At 43.9% G+C, this 23,902-nt stretch overlaps 1 protein-coding gene across 2 annotated transcripts in view; it reads left to right on the plus strand.

The window, feature by feature from the left end:
• UXS1 (UDP-glucuronate decarboxylase 1) overlaps nucleotides 1-23,902 on the plus strand; it is a 100,587-nt gene that overhangs the window by 51,139 nt on the left and 25,546 nt on the right. For both annotated transcript variants that reach the window (XM_019714001.2, XM_019714002.2), the window contains exons 7-9: nucleotides 12,965-13,069; nucleotides 16,108-16,167; nucleotides 18,914-19,035. In XM_019714001.2, coding sequence (XP_019569560.1) covers nucleotides 12,965-13,069; nucleotides 16,108-16,167; nucleotides 18,914-19,035 — 287 coding nt within the window. The remainder of the gene's footprint in view (nucleotides 1-12,964; nucleotides 13,070-16,107; nucleotides 16,168-18,913; nucleotides 19,036-23,902) is intronic.

Consider the following 23,902-nt stretch of genomic DNA (forward strand, 5'->3'; position numbering starts at 1 on the left):
ACTTAGCTCTGGAAGGAATAAAATTATTTATCCTTCCACCCCATCTATTCAGGACACTGGGAAGTTTCTGAGAAGCCAGGGTCCAGGATAGCAGGGGGTGTTTGAGTTTTGTGAGGGAGATGCCAGACCATCAAGATGGCAAAAATGGGGCTACGGTGTTGCATCAGCTCCTTGTTCCAGCCTGGAGGACTGGAGGGTGAGTAGGCCAGACTGCCCTGTGGAGAAGTGAAGCTTCCAAGGAAGGAACCCTGCACTCCTGAGGGTGAGCACGGGGGTGATAGGACACCAAGCAGTGGCCGTGCAGGACTTTTCAGAAATGATCAGACACTACTGAAGGGGGAGGGAAGTACCCATTCAGCAGGAAGTCCATGCAGTGACAAAGGATAAGAGGGAGGACGGATTTAACAGCGGGGATATGCACTTAAGGTCTGGTCTGGCAGGTAGGGAACTTAGAAAGCATCACTCCCATCTGTACAACAAGAAAAAAGCTGAACAAACAAAGTTCAACAACTCTTCTTAGATCCATTAGAGAATTAAGGTCCCAGGGCAGATTGCTACCTGAAAACTGGAAACAGGTGAACACAGAGAATACAATTTAGAGGGCTAGAGGCAGCTGCTTGAGCCTGGTAGGAACACCTTATAGAGAATAAACTAATTGCTGGAGACTGAGTGTGGACAAACTTGAGAGGCAAAATCTCCAGAGTCCCAGTGTTTGGGTTTGGGAGCCACACTTTTGTGAGTTTCATCTCCAAGGGCACCTCTGGGTTCTCAGTGAAGATCAGAGAAAAATCTGCTCATGTTTCCAACATGGGGAGGGGGGAACTAACCATTTTGAAACACACCCAGAGCATTCTTTTCTCCCTAACCAAGGCCTGCCCTCAAGGGAAACTGTTTACCAGAAGTTAACTGATGTGGGAGAACAGAAATAGTTAACTCAGGTGCTCTGAAAGATGGAGACCTAATCAAAGGACTTCAGAATGCTTTCTCTCCTTCCCTCACAACATTTTACTAACACATCAATAAGAATCTTGCATTTGCAGATAATTAGCAGATTTGCAGATAAAAGAATAATAGCAATTGCAGCAGAAAGAACTCTAAGACTCAGGCCCTATTTAAGAAGGAGTCTCTAGAGAAACTCAAAGACAGCAGGGGAGACAAAAAACAAGAATACTAGAGGAAATTTTAGCCTCTAACACCTAGAGCAACAGCAGGCAGTCAACACAGTCTAACTCCTGGGTCAGGTAAACATAAAACCTCACATCAAAGGCCTGTGTATCTGTTCCTTTTACCTGGTACATCATTTCTGCCTTTTAATGAAAAATTGTAAGGCCCACTAAAAGGCAAGGGACGTGGTCTACAGAGACAAAACAAACATCAGAAGAATAGATATGACAGAAATTTTGTAATTACCAGACTGGCAATTCGAAGTAACTATGATTAACATGCTAAGGACTGTAATGAGAGAAAAAAAAAAAGGACTATGTGCAAGAACAAATGGGTAATGAAAGCACAGAGATGGAAACTAAGAAAGAATTAAAAAGAAATGCCTGAAATAAAAACCATTATAACAGAAATGAGGAATGCCTTTGATGGTCACATCAGTACACTGGACAAAGCTGAGGAAAGGGTCAGGGAGCTTGAAGATAAGTCAGTGAAACCTTGCCAACTGAAAAAGAGAAGAAAAATAAAAATAAAAACCAGAGCAGAATATCCAAAAACTGAGACAATCACAAAAGGCGTTACATATGCATAATGAGAATACCAGAAGGAAAAGAAAGAATGGAACAGAAGAAATAATATGAATTAGTAATAACTGAGTATTTTCTGAAATTAATGATGAGCTGGTTCTCAGGAATTTCAGAGAACACCAAGCACGATAAATACCCCCAAATTTACACCTAGGCATATCATATTCAAACTGTAGAAAAATACAAATAGAAAATCTTGAAAGAAGCTGAGGGGAGAAAACACTTTACCTATAAAAGAACAAGGATAAAAGTTACGCCATACTTTAGAAACCATGGAAACAAGAAGAATATGGAGTGAAATATTTACAGAGTTGAAAGAAATTAAAAAACCACCAACCTAGAATTGTCTGTTCAGTGAAATTATCCTTCAAAATTGAATTAGAAATAAAGACTTTCTCAGACAAACGAAAGTTGAGGGAATTTGTCCCTAGTAGACCTGACTTGTAAAGAGTGTTAAAATGAAGTTCTTTAGACAGTAGGCAAATGATGTTGGTCAGAAACCTGGATCTACATAAAGAAAGGAAGAATGTTAGAGAAGGAATAAGTGATGGTAAATGTTAAACAAAAACCGTCGAGGCTGAAAGTTGTTTTGAAAAAGGTTTACTGAGCCATATGCTAGCCAGACAAGGACTAGGTCCTGGGGCATGCAGTCTAACCCATCAGCATCAGGGCTAGATGGAAAAGGCATGTCTGCTGTCCTGGGGTTGCTGTGGCTCTTTTATGCAATGAGTTTGGAGGAGAAAGATGTTGTTTTGAAAAAGTTTACATTGGCTGTAGATAAAGGGGCAGGCGAAGGTGAAGTGGAGGCAGTTCGGGGACAGGAGAATTACCGGAGAAGAAGAAGGATTTGCTGCTTCTGGATTGCTTGTAAGCAACAGTCCAGCATGTTTATGTGTAAGCAAGATGTGATGGCATCTGGTGGTCAGCTATTCTTTCTAGATAATCTCTGAAATAGTCCCCTGGAAGTTGATTAAAAGTTTCAACATGCATTCAGGAATGTAAGCAGTCTTGTTGGTTTTGGCCCGGGGCGATTGTCTCTTTCACCCGTTCTCCTGGCCTGTTGTAATTTAATTTAGGACATCTCAGAATTTTTCTCTAGTTACAGAATAAAACCTTTTATTTTTATATCCTTAATTGATCTAACAGTTAACAGTTTGTCCAAAATAATGGCAACAATATATTTATTGGGTGATTACTGCCTGTGGATAAATGAAATGAATGACAGCAGTGTTATAAGAGACAAGAGGAAGAATTGGGAATACTCTGTTATATAAGGTGCCCGCTACCTGTGAAGCAGTATAGTGTTATTTGAAAGTGGATATAAATTAATTGAGATGCAAATTCTGGGACAACCACTAAAAAAATTGAAGAATAATTGATATGCTAAAATAGGAGAGAGAATGGGATCATATACAGTGCTCAATTAAAATGAGAAGAGGCAGTAAAAGAATGGAAGACTGAACAAGGGAAATGAATAGAAAATTGTTACAAATATGGTAGGTATTAATCCAAGTATATTGATAATCACTTTAAATATGAATGGTCAAAATATACCAATTGAAAAACAGACTGTCATAATGTTTAAAAAAAGCAAGACCCAACTACAGTTGACCCTCGAACAACACAAGTTCGATTTACACAGGTCCACTTATAGTATATGGATTTTTTTTCAACAAATACTATAAATGCATTTTCTTTATGATTTTCTTAATAACATTTTCTTTTCTCTAGCTTATTTTATTGTAAGAATACAGTATGTAATACAAGGTGTGATCAACAAATACAGTGAATGTTTAAATAAAAAAAAATGTGTCACATTAAAAGATACATTGCCATTAATCCCCCTCAAAATACTCTCCCTCACTTCCAATACACTTATCCCATCATTCTTGCCACTTTCTGAAGCAGTCCTGGAAGTCCTCTTTCGTGAGTGTCTTGAGTTGTGCTGTCGTGGCTGCCTGGATGTCCTGAATCATTTTGACTTAGGGAAGAGCCAGAAGTCGCACGGTGCCAGGTCCAGTGAATAAGGTGGATGAGGACACACTGTAATGTTTTTATTTGACAGAAATTGCTGTACCTGAAGCAGTGTATGACATAGAGCATTGTCATGATACAGGATGAAGTAAAGACACTCACGAAAGAGGACTTCCAGAACCGCTTTGAAAAGTGGCAAGAACGATGGAATAACTGTGTTCAAAGCAAGGGGAGTGTTTTGAGGGGGGGTTAATGGGAATGTGTCTTTTACTGTAATAAATTATTTTTTTATTTAAGCATTCACCATATTTTGTGATCATACCTCGTACCTATTAGGTTGGTGCAAAAGTAATTGTGATTTAAAAGGTTAAAAACCAATCACAAAAATCGCAATTACCTTTGCACCAACCTAATGTAACATACAACATAGTATGTGTTAATTCACTGTGTATGTTAACAACAAGGCTTCCAGTCAGTAGTAGGCTATCAGCAGTTAAATTTTAGGGGAGTCAAAAGTTACACATGGATTTTTCAACTGTATATCCCACATTGTTCAAGGGTCAACTATATATGTTTTCTACAAGAAACCCACACTTTATATGTAAAGATACAGATAGATGAAAAGTAAAGGGGTGGAGAAAGATATACCATGCTAATACTAGTCAAAAGGAAGCTGGAGTAGCTATAGTAAGTTCAGACAAACTAGAATTCAGAGTAAGGAACATTAGCAGGGAAAAGAGGAATATTGCATACTGATAAAGAAGTCAATTCTCTAAGAAGACTTAAGTCCTTAATGTCTGTGTACTTAACAGAACATCAAAATACATGAGACAAAAAGTGATAGAACTGAAAGGAAGAATAGATGAGCCCACTATGATAGGTGGGGATGTTAGCACCCCTCTGTAGGAAACGGACAGGCAGCAGACAGAGAATCAGGACATAAGTGAACTCAGCAGCACCATTAGTCAACTAGATGTAATTGGCTTCTTCATTCAACAGCAGAAAATACACTCTCTTCAAACTCCCATGGAACATTCACTGAGATTGACCACATTCTGGGCCATAAAATACACCTTAACAAACTTTTAAGTTTGCTAGTCGAATAGGGAAGAAGTTAAATAGAAATTACGTAAAGTATATTTTCAGACCACAGTGGAATTAAACTAGAAGTGAGTAACAAAGATAGCTGGAAAACCACAAAATACTTACAGATTAGGTAATGCATGGGTCAAAGAAGAAATCAAGAGAAATTTTAAAATATTTTGAACTAAATGAGGGAATTTGGTTTCTTTTTTTTTTTTTTTAATAAAGAATGAGATAGAAGAGAATCTTATTTTTTTTCATTTCAAAGCACTTTTTTCCCAGATGATAAAAGAAATATATACATGTTAAAGGAAATTTGGAGAAGTATAAAAAGAAAATAAAAAGTTATCCTTAATTGTCCTATCCAAAAAGACTCTGTTCATGTTAATGTCCAATCATTTCTCTAAATGTGATTTTTAAAATTAAAAACATACTCAATAGATAATATAGTTATATGGTTCAAAAGTGTTTTTTATTAAAAATTAAAAAGATACTGTAAAAAGTCTTCCTCTACCTCCTGTCTTCCCAGTTGTCAACTCTCCTCAGGAAACTGCTGTTAACAAATGTTTGGTGTTCATCGGTGGATTCTTTGTATGGCCCAGTTAATACAAATAGGTGTCATAATTCTCCCGTAGAATAGAGAAAGTAGCATATTTTTAATTGTTCTGCATCTTATTTTTTGTGTGGATTCTGTATCCTGATCTTTCTATGTCATGTATAGAGTTACTAATTTTTTTTTTTTTTTTTTTTTTGCGATTGCTTAGTATTCTATTATGTGACTATACCAGATCTCCTTACATAGACATTTTTTTCCCTTCAACATTATTTTATTAGCCTTTCCCCATCTTATGAGTATAACACAGTTGCATCATTCCTGTGTTGCTGGATATTTAGGTTGCAGTATGGGGACAGCATAAACCTTGCTTGCGAAAGCTGCCCCATGTACACATCTAAGGTCGTCATTACCTTAGGACACGTGACCAGGCTCCGGGTGCGTATGGCCTGTACCTCCCTAAAGAGCTGTCCCAGTTTACTTCTCCAGTGTCTGCACAAACAGGAATCTTGAGACCAGCATTTCTGTAAAGGACAGACAAAAGCAGAAGGGTCCATTGTATCACGGCGGCCAGCTCCTGGCGCTTGCAGTGCCTCTGTGTGTAGCAAAGGTCCAGGACAGTGAACACTGACACTGAACACTTACTGTGTTCCGGGTACTATTCTCATCGCTGTATGATTGCAAATTTAATTCTTTCAACACTCGTGTGAGGTAGGCAATTCTCATTTTATAGGTGGGTAAACCAATGCTTGGAGCCCTTCCTGCTACCTGCCTTTACCAAGGTATGGAAATCCTGTAAGCAGCCTACACTGGGAACTTTGGTAGGAAAAAATCAAAGGGAGTTATAAACATTTAGTTGGTTTATATGTAGATTTCCCTTCTGGTAGGAGAGAATATTGGATTTCTTTATGGACTCTGAATAATAATTTTGAATTATCTCAAGAGTTGTTCCAGTTTCGACAGTTTTTTTATTCTTTCATATTTATGAGACATTTACGTGGATTTCAGGCACACTGAGATGCATAAAAACCTCTAGGAAATTCACCTGTGGTTAGGGGAGGTGGGTTTTCGGATGCGTTGCAGGGCCAGGCAGGCCTCAGCTGTCGCATCCTTTCCCCAACATTATAACATGCCTGCTTTCTGCCAGGAAAGAATGCTATTTTGTACCTATTTAAGGAAAGTATGTGCAGAAGGAAAATACTAGTTTGCTTTACTATTTCATGTTTCTCTGGTTCCCTTCCTTGGTTATTAATTTGAATATCTTAAGGCCCCTACTTTCTAGCTGCGATTACAGCACATGGCCCTCGTAAATGTATCAGGGTCACAGGAGGGTCATTTGGCCGTCAACATCTAGAGGCACATATCCAGCAACTGAAGGAGCCTGCCTTTCTCCTTTTTTCTTCCTCTCTCCACCCGACTGAGAGTTTTGAATACCATGCTCATTTTTGGTATTCTTTGAACTATGCAGTTGACATGTTTTGAGGGCTTTTTTCTCTGGGCTGTGAGGATTAACTTTGCTGCTGTTACTAATATTACTTAGTATTTTTGTAGCACCTCTCATTGCTTATTATTATTTATGCTTGTTCTGAAGTTTCTCCCCTGCTCTCCTCTTCCAGAATTCCTTACCAGGTTAATTAGTCAACGGACTTTGGTTCCATGTCCTTTTTAGGACAGGAACTGGAATTACTGGCAGTGTTAGAGGCAGAACACATTCTTACAGGAAAGAAGGACTGTTGCAAGCATTGATTTTCATGTTTTCAGGTTCTTAAATAGGATGCATCTCTGTCACCATTTAAATAAACATAATGAAATCGTTTTATACTTAGCCTTTTCAGGCTGGGTGAATGGGGAGTAGCCATTGGGCTAAATTGTCAAATGATGAGAAAACAACAAGCCAGATAGATATAGCCTTTTGGATGAAAAAGCCTCAATTTGTGCCTCATCTCTTTCCTCAGCTAAGTTACTGAGCATTGTTCCCAAACTGGCCTGGGCCAAAGAACGGTGTATAGGGGTAACTGTTTTCAACTGCTGATTTCCAGTCTGGCCCACCTACACATTCTGATGCATTAGGTCTGCCCAGGAACCTGCATTTATATGTGCTCCTAGGCAATGGAGGGGCTGCCCTTCCTGCAGAGAGCAGAGCTGGGTGGAGGTCACACGGAAGGAAAAGCCTTGCTCCTTCTGCTCAGTGAGCTTATCACCTAGTGAAGAAGATTTGTGCGAAGCACTTAACAAGCCAGCCTGAAGTCATTGTTAACTGGCACACAGGCAGCCAGCAGCGAGAGTGACCTTCTGACAGTGACGGCTGGATTGAGACTTGCAGGAGACAGTTCCTGTCTGCCTTTGAGGTCAGGGAATTCCGACTCTCAGACACCCTTTTTTCCCTTAGTGTTTGATGCAGCTCTTCTTTGGCTGCAATGCTGTCACCTCTAGAGTAAAAATAGTGCTGAGTAAGATCACAACCCATATACCTTGATTTCCCAGTGCTTGGTGGCCCCATCTGTGTGAGCAGACTGCAGCGGTTTGGGAAGCTCAAGTTCAGGTGTGCCTGAGTGTGCTGTCGGGTGTACACTCAGCTCTGAGGGTCTGTCCAGATTTACTGCGTTTCCATCTAGCACAGACCTGCTCGAGAGCAGCTGTGGGGTGTGATGAGGTGTTCTCAAAGGAAACGCGGTGCCTGTGGATGGAGTTGATGGTCTGCTCATGGAACCTGCAGCTCTGGAGGTTACAAGCATGTGTGCAGGAACTGATCTGGCTCTTACTGTCATATCTGTAAGCTGGAAAAGGTAAAACAGCCTAAGCGTGGCGGGATTTTGTGAGAGCTGTCTTGTTAACTTGCAATTTGCATAATAGAATCTTTGCTTGCTTTTTATTTTTACCTGTTTATCACCTCAGGAAAGCTGGTAGGAGTTAGAGAACAGTCACAGGGGTTTCCGCACGCGCACGCCTGCACACACACACACACACACACGAGGTCTGACAATTAAGTTCACGAACTTGCCACTGTGCACTTACCTTGGCAGCACTGTACAGCAGCTCGGTAAGGTTTCATAACCTTGGTATATCAGTGTCTCACAGCTGTGTTCATATCAATGAGTGGTGGTGTCTTGCTGAGTAGCGTTCATTATTGTTCCGTGTTTTTGTGTGCCGCCGCGAGAAGGTCTGAGCTTGAATTAGAGCAACAAATGAACATTAAATTTCTTGTTAAACTTGGCAAGAGTAGAAACAAAATCAGGAACATGTTAGTCAAAGTTTATGGGGATAATGCCGTGAAGGAAACGACAGGGTACAAATGGATTAAATAAACGTTTTTCTGAGGGGAGAGGGCGTGTCACTGATGAAGAGAGGTCAGGACGGCCAGTAATGAGCAGAACGGATGAAAACATTGCAAAAATTCTTCGAATTGTGTCAAAATCATTGGCAGACTATGAGAAGCATAGCAGAACAAGTAAACATCCATAGAGAAACAGGAAAATCTTAACTGAAAATGTTGGCATGAGATAGGTGTGTGCAAAAATGGTCCCAAAGGAGCTCACTGATGAACAAAAGCAAAGGAAAGTTGAAGTTTGCCAACACCTTTTGGAGAAGCAAGACCATGTTTATCATTGTGTTATAACTGGGGCCGTGTTATCACTGGTGATGAAACATGGGTGTACCAGTACGACCCTGAAACAAAGTGTCAAAATGCACAATGGAAGTCAGCCAATTCTCCATGAACAAAAAAGTTCCGTCATTCCAAATCAAGAGTCAAACGATGTTGCTAACCTTTTTTGATATCAGAGGGATTATTCATTATGAATTTGGACAAATTGGACAAACAGTTACCCAAGTTTACAATTTGGAAGTGCTGAAAAGGCTGCGTGAAAAAATTAGACGACCTGAAACTTTCACCAACAACTCATGGCTCTTGCATCACGACAATGCACCAGCTCACACGGCACTGTCTGTGAGGGAGTTTTTAGCCAGTAAGCAAATAACTGTATTGGAACACCCTCCCTATTCACCTGTTCTGGCCCCCAATGACTTTTCTTTACCTGAAGATAAAGGAAATATTGAAAGGAAGACATTTTTATGACATTCAGGACATCAAGGTTAATACGATGACAGCTCTGATGGCCATTTCAGAAAGAGTTCCAAAATTGCTTTGAAAGGTGGACTAGGCACTGGCATCAGTGCAGAGCTTCCCAAGGGGAGTGCTTTGAAGGTGACCATAGTGATATTCAGCAATGAGGTATGTAGCACTTTTTCTAGGATGAGTTCGCGAACTTAATTGTCATACCTTGCAAGTGCATATGCATGCATACATATAACATACATGTGTATGTATATGTTATATATGTGTATATATAAAAGTCCAGAGTCTGCCCCCTTGGAATGTCTGCTTCACAGGGTAACTGATGTAGAGCCAGGATTGATAGAGAATCTTGAATGATCTGCAGTGGCTCAGGAGCCTAATTTTGATCTCTTATGTCTTCAGAGTTGAGAAAGGAAGGAGAACAAATATATAAACTGAAGGCATTCATTTTGACTTCAGCTTTGGTAAAGGTTTTACTTCTCTCCACTAATCTTTTTTTCATTTACTTTTACTGCTTATAAATGTCTTTGTTTTTTACCATCTTAGCCATGTTTTCAGTGTACATACAGTTCAGTAGTGGTACATATATTCACATATGTTTTAAAACAGATCTCCACAACATTTTCATCTTGCAAAACTGAAACCATCTACCCATTGAACACTAACTCCGCTCCCACCCTTAGTCCCATCTACCATCTTACTTCCTCTCTACGAATGTGACTACACTCAGGACCTCATATGAGTGGATTCCTACAGTATTCGTCTTTTTGTGAAAGCCTTATTTCACTTAGAGTAAGGTCCTTAAAGTCCATCCATGTTGTAGCATGTGACAGGGCTTTCTTCCTTTTGAAGGCTGAATGATGTTCCACTGTATGTATGGGCCCCATGTTGTTTATCCATTCACCTCTCAATGGACAGTTGGGTGCTTCTACTTCTTGGCTATTGTCAGTAATGCTGCTGTGAACGTGGGTGTGCAAATGTCTCTTTATGACTCTGCTTTTAGTTTTCTTTGTTCTGTACCCAGAAGTGGAATTCCTGGTCATGATCCATTAATTCTATTTTTAATATTTTGAGGCGCTGTGGTACTGTTTTCCACAGTGGCTGCATTATTTTGCATTCCTACCAACAGTGCACAAGGGTTCTAATTTCCCTATATCCTTGTCAACACTTATTTTCCATTATATTTTTTTTAATAGTAGTCATCGTAATGGAAGAGCTGATACTTCCTTGTGATTTGGATTTTCATTTCTCTGATGATTAGTGACATTGAGAATCTTTCCATATTATTTTCAAATATTTTCTCCCATTCTGCAGGTTGCCTTTTACTCAGTTGATTGCGTCTTTGATAATGGCATGAAGTTTTTCAGTTTGATGTAGTCCCATTTTTTTCATATTTTTGTTGTCTTTGTTTTTGGTGTCCTGTCCAAGAAATCTTTGCCAAATCCAGTGTCAACGTCAGCTTTCTCCTGTGTTTCTTCTAGGAGTTTTATTGTTTGAGGTCTTACATTTGGTCTTTAATCCATTTTGAGTTAATTTTTGCATAGGGTGTGGGATAAGGGTCCAACTTTATTCTTTTGCACGTAGATACCCAGTTTTCCCAGTGCCATTTGTTAAAAAGACTGTCCTTTCTGCATTGAGTGACTTGGTGCCCCTGTTCAAGGCCGTTTAACCACATAAACACAAGGATTTATTTCTGGGCTCTCTGTTCCGTTCCATCGGTCTGTATGTTTGTCCTTATACCAGCACCGCACCCTTTTGATTACTGTTGCTTTGTGAGTCCTCCAACTTCATTCTTTTTCAAAATTGTTTTGGCTATTCAGGGTTCTTGAGATTCCATATGAAATTTAAGATGATTTTTTTTTTCTGTTTCTGAAAAAAAAAAAAAAAAATGCTGTTGGGATTTTGATAGGGATGGCATGGCCTGAGTGTTATTTTTTGAAATAGGAAGACCTTTTTTTAAAAAAAAACACCTCAGAAGCTTGCTGGAAAGGTCTTGGGAAGCAAAGCCTCACAGATACCCAGAAGATGGGATGTGTAGTCTCTCACATGTTCTTACCTCCCTCAACATACGGTACTGGTGTCAGAAAAATACAGTTGCTGGGTTAGTCTATGAACCTGTGCCATACCTAGAATCCCTTTCCACAGATAACATCTCTGGAAACCATCCAGGCCCCCTCCCCCTGGTCTTGGTGGCAGTCCCCCAGACACCCTCAGGCTCGAAAGGCTGATGATTAGGGCAAATTAAGTGGAGACCAGGCTCACAGCCTACAATACCATGCTCTCATGTGGAGCCACTTGACTGTGGATGAGAACGTGTCATGTGACCCTTACTCCTGATGGTGAGCATGTCAGGAAACAGCCCCAGATCTTGGAAGGCACTACAGTGATGCCCACGCCTTCCTGGAGATGACAGGAGATTTTCAGGAGGACAGGTGTTGCATCGGTGTGGGTGGGGAGCTTGGGCATTTTTTGGTGGGGCTGTTTCCTTAGAAAGCTCTATTGGAGAATTCATGATGGGCACTGTATCTGTGAGTCGGCCTGTTTTGCCTGTCATCTGTGAAACCTAATGTGCTGTTGCCTCAGCAGAGCCCTGGTGCCTTGTTGGGAAGCATGTGGGAGGCCAGGGCAAGGCAGGAGGGGCAGGTTGTGGAGGGGTCCCTGCAGGTGCCCTTGCATGGAGCCGGAGATAAACAAGGGGGGATTGCTGTGGCAGCAGCATCTCAGGTACCCGGTTCCTCGGCTCTCCTGTGAAGGTGGTTGTGTGTCCTTCCAACTGTAGCTAAAGTGGGATGCGGTGAGTGGCATGGCACGGCACAGACTGCCTGGAGGATGGCTTTCCTCCTACATGCTTGGTCACCACTGCCCTTTCCCAGGGAATGTTCCCGAGGGCCTCTCTGCTACGTGGCAAGTGTTACCTGACCCTGGCCAGTAAGGGTCGTGGGTGGGGATGTTAAAGTGAATGCGGTGCACCAGGGGCTGTGTTTCTGGAATCCCAACTGTTTTTGCCAGTCAGGACTTTAAAAACCACCCGCTCTGTCCTGTCAGGGTCTGGTTTTATGTGTACAAGAGACTTAAAAACAAAGTGAAAGACTGTTTTCTGCCATACTTTTGTGCCTTTGTTTTTATGCCAGATTTGTTTTACAAATTAGAAACATTGTTTCCTTTAGATCTTCATGCTTAATTCTGTGTCTGAAACAATCAGTCTTCCTTCTTATTTGAATGCTTTATCTGGGACAGAGTTTCTCTGAAAACAATCAACTCAGTAATCAGATGGACCGTAATCAGAGGAGACCGGCCCAAATAACTGGCCCAGCACGTGGTTTTGTTCGGATAATTAAACTTTCCCGTTTTGTTTAAACTTATTCTAATTGCAAATGTAAATTAGTCTCTATGAAGAATATTAAAATAACAACCAAAAATTCAGTGAAAGATACATGAGCACCTTTATTATACAGTCTGAAATCTTAGGTGTTCAGAATTTTTTTAGTGTTTTTCTTGGAAATAACATTCGTTTCATTTTGTCTCCTTTAGTTGACCAGATATACCACCTGGCCTCTCCAGCCTCCCCTCCCAACTACATGTATAACCCCATCAAGACACTAAAGACGAACACGATCGGGACGTTAAACATGCTGGGTAAGTTGCCCTTTCCTGATTTTGCAGCTGTTGTTGGGAATATTATAGATAACTCCAATACAGGTAATTGACTATGCTATGAGAGTTTGATCCTGGTCTTTGCACCCCTCTCTCAACCCCACCTGGGCCATTTCAGTGTGACTTTGTCATCAGAATCTGTCATGGGGGAGACATTCATAACCATTCTGTGCTGCCTCAGGTCAACCCCCCGGGATGGTCCCCTGTGCTTCCGAGTGATGACCCAGCCTTCCTCCACCTCCCATCTGACCTGCGACATGCCTGCTTCCCTGCAGGAGGTGGTGCTGGTGTCTCTGCTCCAAGATTGGGTTGGAGTGGACGGCACACCTGTGCTCACACACGCGGCTTTCAGGAGCTCTCCTGGAAGGAGTGAGATGAGAGCTGTCCTTACAGGGTTGTAGGACGCTGGCTCCAGCCAGAACTGCAGGATTCACCATACAGGTGAAAAACGAGAGTGAGCACCGTTAAAGGTGGCCACACATGTGTATTCACAAATGCTGTGGATTCTATGCGTGTATCCGTGCTTGAAATTAGAGCATGCTTAAGCTCTGCACAGGTTTCAAAAACTAGAGGTTTTGATTCGTTGCAAAGTGGAAGAAAGAAACCACTTTTTAAAATGTCAAGTAAAAAATGGATTTAATTATAGGAACATTTAAAACAGGTCCTATAAATGGATTTGGGAAAGACAGCACTACATTTTGATTTGAGCAGAGCATCCAACAAGGGTCTGAAAAGGCATCTGGAGATTGGTTTTCAAGTCTCTTAGACTAAACATTTTGGGGACTCAAGCTTTGCATGAAGGGAAATGATCCATTCTTACGTTCTAGCAAGGGCATTTGTCCTCTTGTGTTACGACACCAGCCCTGGTCACCAGGTGGGGGAGAGCACCCCCTGCTTCTGCTTTGAGATACGGTGTGTTGGAGGCTGCCCCCCATTCTTGTCCCTGCAAGCTCCTTTCCCCTTCTTCATACTATTTCTCTGCCTCCCCAGACCCGTCCTTCATACCAGAACCAGACACAATAGAGGAAAAGCCACCAAGCATGTGATGTTTAAAAAGATATTCATTCTACTGGTTTAGGCACTGCAGTCACTGTGCCCAAGGCGAGCACGTGCGCACACACACACTGTCCTGTTCACTGTGAGATAAGGGTTATTCCCAGGCTTTTCTGCCAGGGAACTTGGCATCTCAGGGGAGACAGTGTAAACGCACAGCATCAGTGATACTGTGTGGGAAGGGAGAGGTTCCAAAAGAGGCGTCAGTGAAGTGCTGGTAGAGTTCAAGGTGCAGGTGACTCTTGGCCTTGGGCTTGAACCATGAGTGAGCTTGGACCTGGAGGTCTTGAAGGAATGGCAATGGGTCTTCTGGGAAGTACATGGACGGAAGCTGAAGAGAAACAGTTGCTAGGCCAGAAAGAGACCTAAAGGGGACTTTGCATTCCGCGCTGAGAGGAACTGACGTTAGCCGTTTTGCACTTGAGACAAGATGCACTGAAGGTTACCTGGCTCCTTCCTGGTAGGGCCCTTCCTCTCTGTGGCTTCACCGACCCCACCCCACCCCACTCCCTGGTCCTGTGCTTGGCTCTTCGTGGGGAGACATATGTGTCCAGTGTCTGCACAAACACCTGGGCACTCCCACAGCACCGGTGTGCGCCCGGGTTTGCTCCCTGCTTAAGGAACTGTTCTGTGACCTGCGCGCATCCGTCGTAATGTCCTGGTTGTGAACTGAACTGTAGTTTTGCAGGTTTTTGCCGTGGGGGGAAACTGGGTGAAGGGTACATGGGATCTGTCTGTGTTACTTCTTTCAGCTGCATTTGAATCCACTATTACCTCAAATTAAAGCTGTAATGGAGAAAAGACCTTGGGATTATTCATTTTGAAGGGGCAGCCATTGTCTCTGAGTGACGTGGAGTGGGAATCCGAGCCTGTGGTGTGGGAGCCTCTAAATCCCGTGTCAGCCTGCATCCCTCTGTCATTGTCGTCCTCGGCACGTCATCTCCAGGGCTTTACCTGTCAGCTGCTCTCTTCTCTCGTTCTTGATGTGCGTCTCCATGGCTCTCTAGGTGCTTCTACACTCATATCGCGGGTCACCTCATGCCAGAACCCTTCTGTGTGGCCCGACCTCCCCCAGAGGCCACACAGAAGGTGGTGTGTGCACGCCTCCCCTCTCCCTCTTCGGGCCCCTGTGCTGTGCAGCTGCTGTGGCTGTGTCGCCCTCGGAGTCTGTGTCTGGGCACCGAGGCTCCCAGGTGGAGTATGTTTGGGAGGTTCTGGGTTAAGTGAAGGGTTGTGGGGTTATTTTGTGCAGGGATTCCCAGAGCCTCTGTACATCAGGACCCTGCAATGGTTTGGAGGAGGACGTTCCACACTCACGTGGCCACCACAGTCATGATGTTGTACATTCTGCACGAGAAGGTTAAATGTAGGAAACGGTTCAGAGCAGGACAGACAGAGAAATGTGGCAAGTGGCCTTGGAGAAAGGACTGTTTAAGCTCACCCTGGAAGGAGGCAGGAGGGCAGGGTGGAAGTGCCCAGACGGGACTGGGTTGGGCACAGTTGGAAGGTGCTACGGAGCAAGCACGCTGAGGAAGCGGCAGGTGGAACATTTTGGAGGAGAAAGTGGGAATTAAGGTGCAAAGGGCCTTGCCTTCTGCCAACCAGGGTGAAGCTACCTGAAAAAATGCTGGGTGATATGTTGGGGCAAAGGAATCTTGGGGAAACTCCTCAAATCACCTTATCAAACCAACAGATTCGGCATTTGGCCCTGCATACAATCATAAGTATCCAACTAATTACTGTGCTTCTGAGGGTCCATTTGTGTTTTTCTTACTATTTTTCTTGTTATTTTGTTTTTATTTAAGTAAGAAGTGCAATAAGAGTGGATAATTGTAAATGCATGGATAATCAGATACCATTATCACCAAGCATGCTTAAGTTGGCCCCCAAAATATGCATGTGCACATGTGTTTTCTTTGTTTCTCTGAAGCTGACCGTTTCTCTTATCATGTCTCTGCCTCCTGTAGGACTGGCAAAGCGAGTTGGCGCTCGTCTGCTCCTGGCCTCCACCTCAGAGGTGTACGGAGGTGAGTGGGGGGGCTTCCACGGGGGATGCTCACCCCGGCCCCCTGGACCATTTGCATCCTGTCTTAGGTTTAGGAGGAATCGACACTGAGTCCAGGATTCCATTTCTGAGCAGGCCCAGCCTGCTCTTCCGTTTCGGTGCAGGACAACCAAGAGGCTTCCCGGTCCCAGCCCAGCCGGCTGTGGTCCCGAGGCTCCCTCCGTGGAGTGGGGCGAGCCTGGTTTTTTCCTGCTGAAGCAACAACCCTCAGAGGACTGTATCCCGTCACCTTGCCCATAAGGGCCTGCCATTCACGATCCCACAGAAGTCTTTTTGCCATTCTGCTCTGAAAGGACCCTGGAGATCAGATGCATTAGGGGTTTTTTCCAGTTTAGCTGGTGCGTGTTATTCTTTAGTGTAAGCAATGTGTGCTGTGAGCCTGACCCACCAAGAACTCAGGGACTGGCCTTTGAAGCTTGCTTGGTGAAAAGCCTTCTGCTGGTGCCTCAGTGCTGCGTAATGGTTTCTGGAAGAATCTTAACTGGACTGTGCCAGATGTTTCAAGGGCATGTTCTGCCAACCTGCAGCTCTACCACCCTCCCCAGGCCCGTAACGGAAGCGAGTGCCAGGGGCGGCGTGAGGGTGACATTTTCAGTTCACGTGGATTTCCATTCAGCCTCAAACCAACTAGGTGCAGGGTTTTGAAGCCCTGCTGAGTGGATGCAGCAGAAGCCAGACTCTGCCATGAAGGAGTTTATCTCCTTCCCAGTATTGTCAAGGACGGGAGAAATGGACCTGGAAGGGCCGAAGGGAAGAGTTGCATTTTGGGTTGTTGTTTTTTAAAGTTAGGAAACCAAATGAAAAAAAATCATAGAAACAGAAATTCCACTGCATGCAGTTAATGTTCTTTATCACCCCTACAAAAAGACGGAGCGTTGCCCACTTCCTAGGAGGTTAAAGGGGAAGTATCCACCTTCCCCCTTCGCCCTGCTGCTTCAGGAGTAGGTGGTTGAGTGGACTCACGCATTCTCCCCGTGCTCTTCTATCCTTATTAGGACCGTACAGGAACTTGGCAAGTGCCCCTTTGGCTTTGGGTGATTCCACTTTGCTTCCTCCAGTGGGCTTCATGTGTCACAAAAGGTGGGATGTCATTACAGTCCAAAGGGCTGAATCTTTAAATGCCTCAACTATAAAGGTGCTCGTGTTCTGTCCAGGAGAGCACAGTGGCCTCCCTTCCACAGCTGCCCTCTTTCCTCCCATCTCATTTATCATCTGTGCATTTGACAGGAGCTTGTGTTCTTCAGGGTCTTAAATAATCTGAGGGCCTGACTCCTGGGGACACCCCCCGCCCTGTGCCCTGCTTGGGTGTCTCATAGCGACTGGCTTTGTGTGGAACACATGCTTGGTCTGAAAAGTGGCGAATGATTAAAAATCAGTTTTGACTCTGGCCCTTGACATTGCAATAGCAAAGTGATTCTTTTCACTTTTTATTTTTTCCAAAGTGATTTTTGTGAGGGAACTTTTTTCAAGCTGCGTCCTGAACCTTAGTCATCCTGGGCATTTTAGACCAGACGGTGCCAGTCGAGGGGCAGATGGGTGTGTCCAGCCTTCTCGTTCTGTCATTGGCCAAATGAGTGACCGTCTTCTTTGGAGTCTGGCTTGCCCAGCTCTTGTCAGAAGTCCCCAGGAAAGGTCTGATGTCAATCATCTGTCCCATCTATGTGAATTTGAGTCATTGGTTTTCTTCTCTCAAAGAATATTTGCCTTAGATATTTTTCCTTACTGTGCAGTAAAAATGTGCCCTTAGAAAAATTTTAAAGCTCAGCAGCACACAGAGAGGTCTGAGTCTGCTGTGCTTGTGCTGTGCTCTGGAGGAGGTGCTAGTCTCCTGTGTGTTCGTGTCCCCTCCCTGCACAGGTCCAATTGTACCCATAAGCCAAAGTCAAACTTCTGCTACAAGGGATGCAAAAAATGAATTTATAACATAGATTCCTTGTCGAGATTTCTGTACAAAGATTTACACATCTGATACCCTACTTGTATAAAATTCCTGGTGTACCAGATAAATTACGTATTAATTCACATTCCAAAAATATATTCGTGTTAAAGGATTTGTTACTCTTTCCCATTCCCCTGGTCCATCTTAAAGTGTGATGGAATTACACTTCGAAGAACAGGAATTGAGAAATAGAAAACGTGTGCTAACGGAACAAGCAGCCACTTGCCCGGCATGCTCCGTCCTCCCACCAACACTAGGCCAGGCTCCTGGGTGTCTCTTTTAGGTCCTCAGGTTTCTTCTGGTGATGACATGTGTGACAGTCATTTTCCACAGAGGTGCCCTTAAAATGTTATCCATGATGTCATGCTTTGCCTTAATTATATATTTTATAACTATAAAGTTGAACCATATATCTCTTCACATAGATTATATTTAATTTCAGCTTGAATAATAATCTAAAAGTAAAGAACAGTTTAAGGGAAAGAGGGGAGACTTAAAATTGAGAGCCTTTGATCTTTTAATTTTTGTTTCCTGTAAAATACTGGGTTGCTTAAAAGGGGAGATAAGAACACCACGTCCCATTGGAACTTAGAGAACGGCCTGTGAAACACTGCAGTTTCCTTTGTGACGTGGATCTCTGCATTAGTGAAGTTCATCTTGGTCTTTCCACAGCTCTCATTTGCATTATAAATACTCAGTGTTCATCATTCATGTGAACTTCAAACCAAGGAAAAAGGAAAACGTGGTCTCCTTCTTCTCCCCCTCGTAGATCCTGAAGTCCACCCTCAAAGTGAGGATTACTGGGGCCACGTGAACCCAATAGGCCCCCGAGCCTGTTATGATGAAGGGAAGCGTGTTGCGGAGACCATGTGCTATGCCTACATGAAGCAGGTATGATGGGAGCGGGCACGTGGGGCACAGACGCAGAGCATGCAGCACTCGCTATAAAGGAGCGGAATGCCGCAGTTACTGCAGGGGATGGGGACTGGGAAAGGAAGCCCAGGTTCCCACTATTATCAATTAAAGGCATTATCAACAGCTTTTCCCATTGTCTCCTTTGTTTAAACCTGGCTTCCGGGGGATACAGTCTTAGGTTTGGAAGACTGATCTCATGGCTAGGAACAGTCTGCTGCTTCATTGCCTAATTGCCCCCCCAGCAGTTAAGAAGTGCCCGTTTTCCCAAAGCCTCTAATAAATCAGTGGACTCTTTTTTAACTTCCAGTTATTTAATAGGTATAAAATGAATTTATTATTGCTTTCACTTGAACCTCTGTAGGAACTGTTGTTTTTATTTATTTACTATTATTTCCTGCTTTCTTAATTACTTGTGTTGCGCAGGGGACCTTTTCCCATGGAGTTTCACGTCACACCCACGTGCTGTAGTAGAAAGAGCCCGTGGACTGAGAGGCGGCGGGTCTGGGTTCCCACCCTGGCTCTGCCGCCATGTCCTCAGAGAGGTGACCCGTTGGTCACTCATTTCTTGTCACTGATGTGGGGTTCAGCACAGTGTCCCGCCTGTCTCGGGGCTGTGCGGGAGCCGGAGACACCTCCAGATAGGGCTCCCGAAGGCCAGGCGAGGGCCTAGCTAGTGCATCCTTTCTCTGTGACCTGCCTGTTGTATGTGGCCCAGCGTTCGGAGATCCTTTATTAGAGGAAGGGACATGGGGACAGAGCAGACTGGTGACAGATGTGCAGTGGTCTGTGCTCTCAGACTTGAGAGGAATTGGTATATGTCCCTAGAAGCAGCGTTCTCAGGCCCCGGGTCCCCCCAGCAGGCGAACTCGGGCTTTAGACGGCTGTGGGCTTCATGCCAGGACAGAGGTACGTCTGGGTGCCTGGCTCTGCGTCACTTGCCTGGGCCAGGGAGTCCCGGAGCAAATTTTTTTAATGAAATACCAACATTATAGACCCATAAAATAACCTTGTGCTGATGTAGGTATCTAGTCTTTTTTGTCAATTTCTCAGCCAGAAGCAGAACTAATTGCTTTCTAAGCTACTGTGGGCAGTTGGCTTTTATTATCCATTTATTTTAAGAAACAATCATTTTTAGAAAGGACATAACTTTATCATTTTTGAGCCCAAAATATCTTGACCCCAAAGGTTAAGGTGGTCTCCCAGATACACAGCACAGCCTATATGTATGTTGGTACTTAAAGAAACTAAGCTGAGTGTATGAGGGGCGCGTAATTGCATTTCACTGCATAGTAAGTTTGCAGGGAGTTATGCCTCTCAACTGTTTTCTTTTGCTTTCAGTCTTATGTTTCTCAGTGAATTTTTATGTAGGTAAAGCTGGGCAGATAGGACATTTTTATTGAGCTTTTAATTTTTATTAAATGATTAACAGTGTAACTTAAGTGACAATTTTGTAAGTATACATGTTCGCTTCAGGTATGAGCTCATGGTAATTATACTAGTTACTAACAATGTAGCTAGCATTATTGAGCACTGACTGTATGCCCAGAACTGTAATATACACTTGGACACTTGCCAGGGTACGCGTTTTACACACATACCAGCCAGCACTGTCGTACATGTCATCCGGCTCGTGAGCTGAGGGATGTAGCTCCTAGGTAACGCTGGAACTGTCAGCATTTACAGTGCTGCTCACATAGGTCTCAGGAGATTGATGGCATTGGTGGCACTGCTCTGAAAACTGCACAGTAGTTTAGCCATTATAAGCCCCTTGTGTGGTCAGCTGGTCTCTGGCTGAGTGTCCCTGTCAGGAGGGATTTCCTTGTGAAGGACCGTCACTCACATGAAGGATGCCTCCACTAAAGAATGTCTGCCATGTGCTTCATGCACAGGAGGCCCCACCACATGATTGGTGAGTGGATGGAAAAGTCACGTCTGTGGTCCGGTTAATGCTCTGCCTGGGCTGGGCCGGCTTCTGTGAGGCTCAGCCTATGTTAGGGCTCCGTCTGTGTAACCTCCCCTCATTCCCACAGCCCTTTGGAGGTGGGTGTGGATAGTCCATTTTACAGATGGAAGCATGGGCTCTAAGACTTGTTTCTAGCTCCCCGGACTGTGAGCAGAGCTTGAACCCAGGACTGGTGGCCTGTAGAGTGAGCTCCTCCCCCTGTCCTGGCCATCCTGGTGGGCCACTGTGGGTCAGGAAGCTTGGCTGAGCTAGAGAAGGTGCAGCTCCAAGTCCTAGGACATCGGGCTCCTTGGAAGCACACACGGTCATGTGACAATGCTTAGGACAAGCAGTCTAGGTGGCATGGCTGTAGAATCACCATTGCTCCTTGGGGCTCATCAACGAGGGGCTGCACTGTGACATTGTCAGTTTCTAGTTCTAAATGTGCAACTTTTAGGACAAAAGTCAGAACTTTAAGTGTTACAACTTATGCTATCTAGAGATTAATGAATGAAAAAAAGAACCAGAAAGAAGGATGAACCTGGTGGAATAGTATGTCTTTGGCATGTTTTTAATTAATTATCTAATAACTTAAATTATTTTTTTATACATAATGACACATCTACTCCCAAGTATAAATTGTCATTTTATTTCTCCCACATGGTACATGGATATATTTTATTCTGAGTAAACCTAGTGTACAAGGATTGAGAATATAAACAGGATAAATAGAGGTAGGAATAATCTTTTTATAGATTTTCCCTTTTCCGAAGGATTCTCTTGTGAATTTCTCTTAATGAAACATGCTAATGTATTCAAAATAGAATTTGATTTCTCTAAAAAGTCTGTCACAAACACACACTTCAGAGACGTGAACGCAGAGACGCTGCCTTGAGTTTTCTTCCAAGGGATGGAATGAGATGCAAGTTGGGATCAAAGGGCATAGCATTTTTCACGAATACTTTGAACTTGTCAGAGAGGAATTAAATTGCAGCTGCTATGTGCACTTGGATGTGGTGGTTTTATAAATGTGGGGACTTCTCTGGTGTGCTGTGGCCAGTGCTTGGTGTGTGTTTGAGCTCACTGCCCTGAGTAAGGCTGACGCCCGGGGTCTGTGGCCCACCCACTGGGTGGGGTCTGCAAACAGGCCACCATTCATAAAACCACAGACTTTCAAAGCAGAAAGACAGAAACCTGAGAAATCCTCTAGTCCAGAGGCTGTGACAGTATGGCTTTGTTTTATTTTCTGGCATCAGAATACCTTTTAAAAAATTAAACAGTTTGTATGTATATTATATTTTAGTTAAAAAAAATACTCAGCAAGCAGCTAAAACAGGTCAAATGTTCGAGGGGTAAGATTCATACCCTAGGAGTCAAGACTCCCTGGCCTGGACCCACCCAGCTCTGCGGCTTGCTGGCTGGGGACCCACTTTCTACACCCACTTGCCCCACCTAGAAATTGGCAGAGCAACACTGTTCCCTCCTGGCCTTGCAGTGAGCATAGCCTGCTGGGTAGCCAACACCTGAGAACGATTGTTACAATACAACTAAAGCAGGGCTGTTGCGGAGATTGCGGAGTGGATCTTCCTTCTGTAATGGCCTCAGGCTTATCCCCAGGTAGGGAGCAGACCCCATCAAGATGCGTTTATGAGAGGCCATAGGGGACTTGCATGGTACAGCATGTGGGTCACCTGGCCCTGTTGCTTAAGGGATGTGCACGTACCTCTCAGGGGCACAGGGTTGGGCCTGCCAGTCCTGAGAGCACTTCCTGTTAGTTCTCTGTCCCGCCCCTACAGGTAAATACGCCCTGGTGCCTCCTTCAGCACAGGCTGTCCACAGGGGAGGGGTGATGGTCAGCACCTCCTGTCAGCACCCGCTCTCCCCGTGCTGTGCTGCTCTGTTGCATCCCTGGCACCTTCCATCAGTGAAGACACTGATCGTAATCGTACCGTGGCATTCAACAGCTTGAGAAAATACTCTCCAAGGAATGGTCACATTTTAAGAGCACTTTAGAAGGAGAGCCATTTAATCCCTGCAGGCAACGTTTCTATCCTTGGAATATGTGGGCAGGAGGAAGCTCTGCCCCTTCCTGTACTGCCCAATCACCCTCACCAGTCAGTCCAGAGCTGCCTCCCCAGGCCTTCACCCTCTTGGCTGCAGCAAATGGGGACAGGCATTGGGACGCCAGCTTACCCATCTGGCTTGTAATCATCCTGCAGCCTGGTCACTGTTACATCCAGAGCCCAGTCATGAAAATGGTCCTGGGTGCTGATTGGAAATGTTTCTGAGCTACTTTACATGGGGTCACCATTAGGCCAAGATTTGATGTAATCAGGGAACGAGGTCAAAGTTCAAGGGCAAATACCAAGATTAGAGCCATCATTTAGAGATAGACAGGAATGATGACTGTTTTCAAAGCAGTTTCATGTATTGTCTTTTAATTCCTGTAGTGGGTGCAGATGGATAGTATTGTCCCCATTCCAAAGATTAGGATATTAAATCTTAGAAAACTGAAGTGACTTCCCCAAAAACATGCAGCTAGTGAATGACAGGACCTCGATGAGAGCCCACCAGGTATCCAACCCCCAGGCTTCCCCCAGTGTATTCTGCGCATGTGTGTTCCATATGCCGCTTACTGATGTGTACCTGCATATGCTTGCCCATGTGGCACTTTGATCGTCCAGCCTCTGAACTTTCCACTGGTTTTATGCTGATGTGACTCACTTGCAGGAGTCGTGCTGGTCCTTGATATAATGTCAGAACTTCTTGATGCTTAGAGGCATAGTGAATGAGTCATGGTTCCCCACATGGGACAAAACCACAGACACAAAGTGAAACCAGCCATGCTTAAGAATGAGTCAGCTATCCTGGCCCCGTGTGTGTGTGTGTGTGTGTGTGTGT

Source organism: Rhinolophus sinicus, linkage group LG05, assembly GCF_036562045.2.
Source record: "Rhinolophus sinicus isolate RSC01 linkage group LG05, ASM3656204v1, whole genome shotgun sequence".
Lineage (NCBI taxonomy): Eukaryota > Metazoa > Chordata > Mammalia > Chiroptera > Rhinolophidae > Rhinolophus > Rhinolophus sinicus.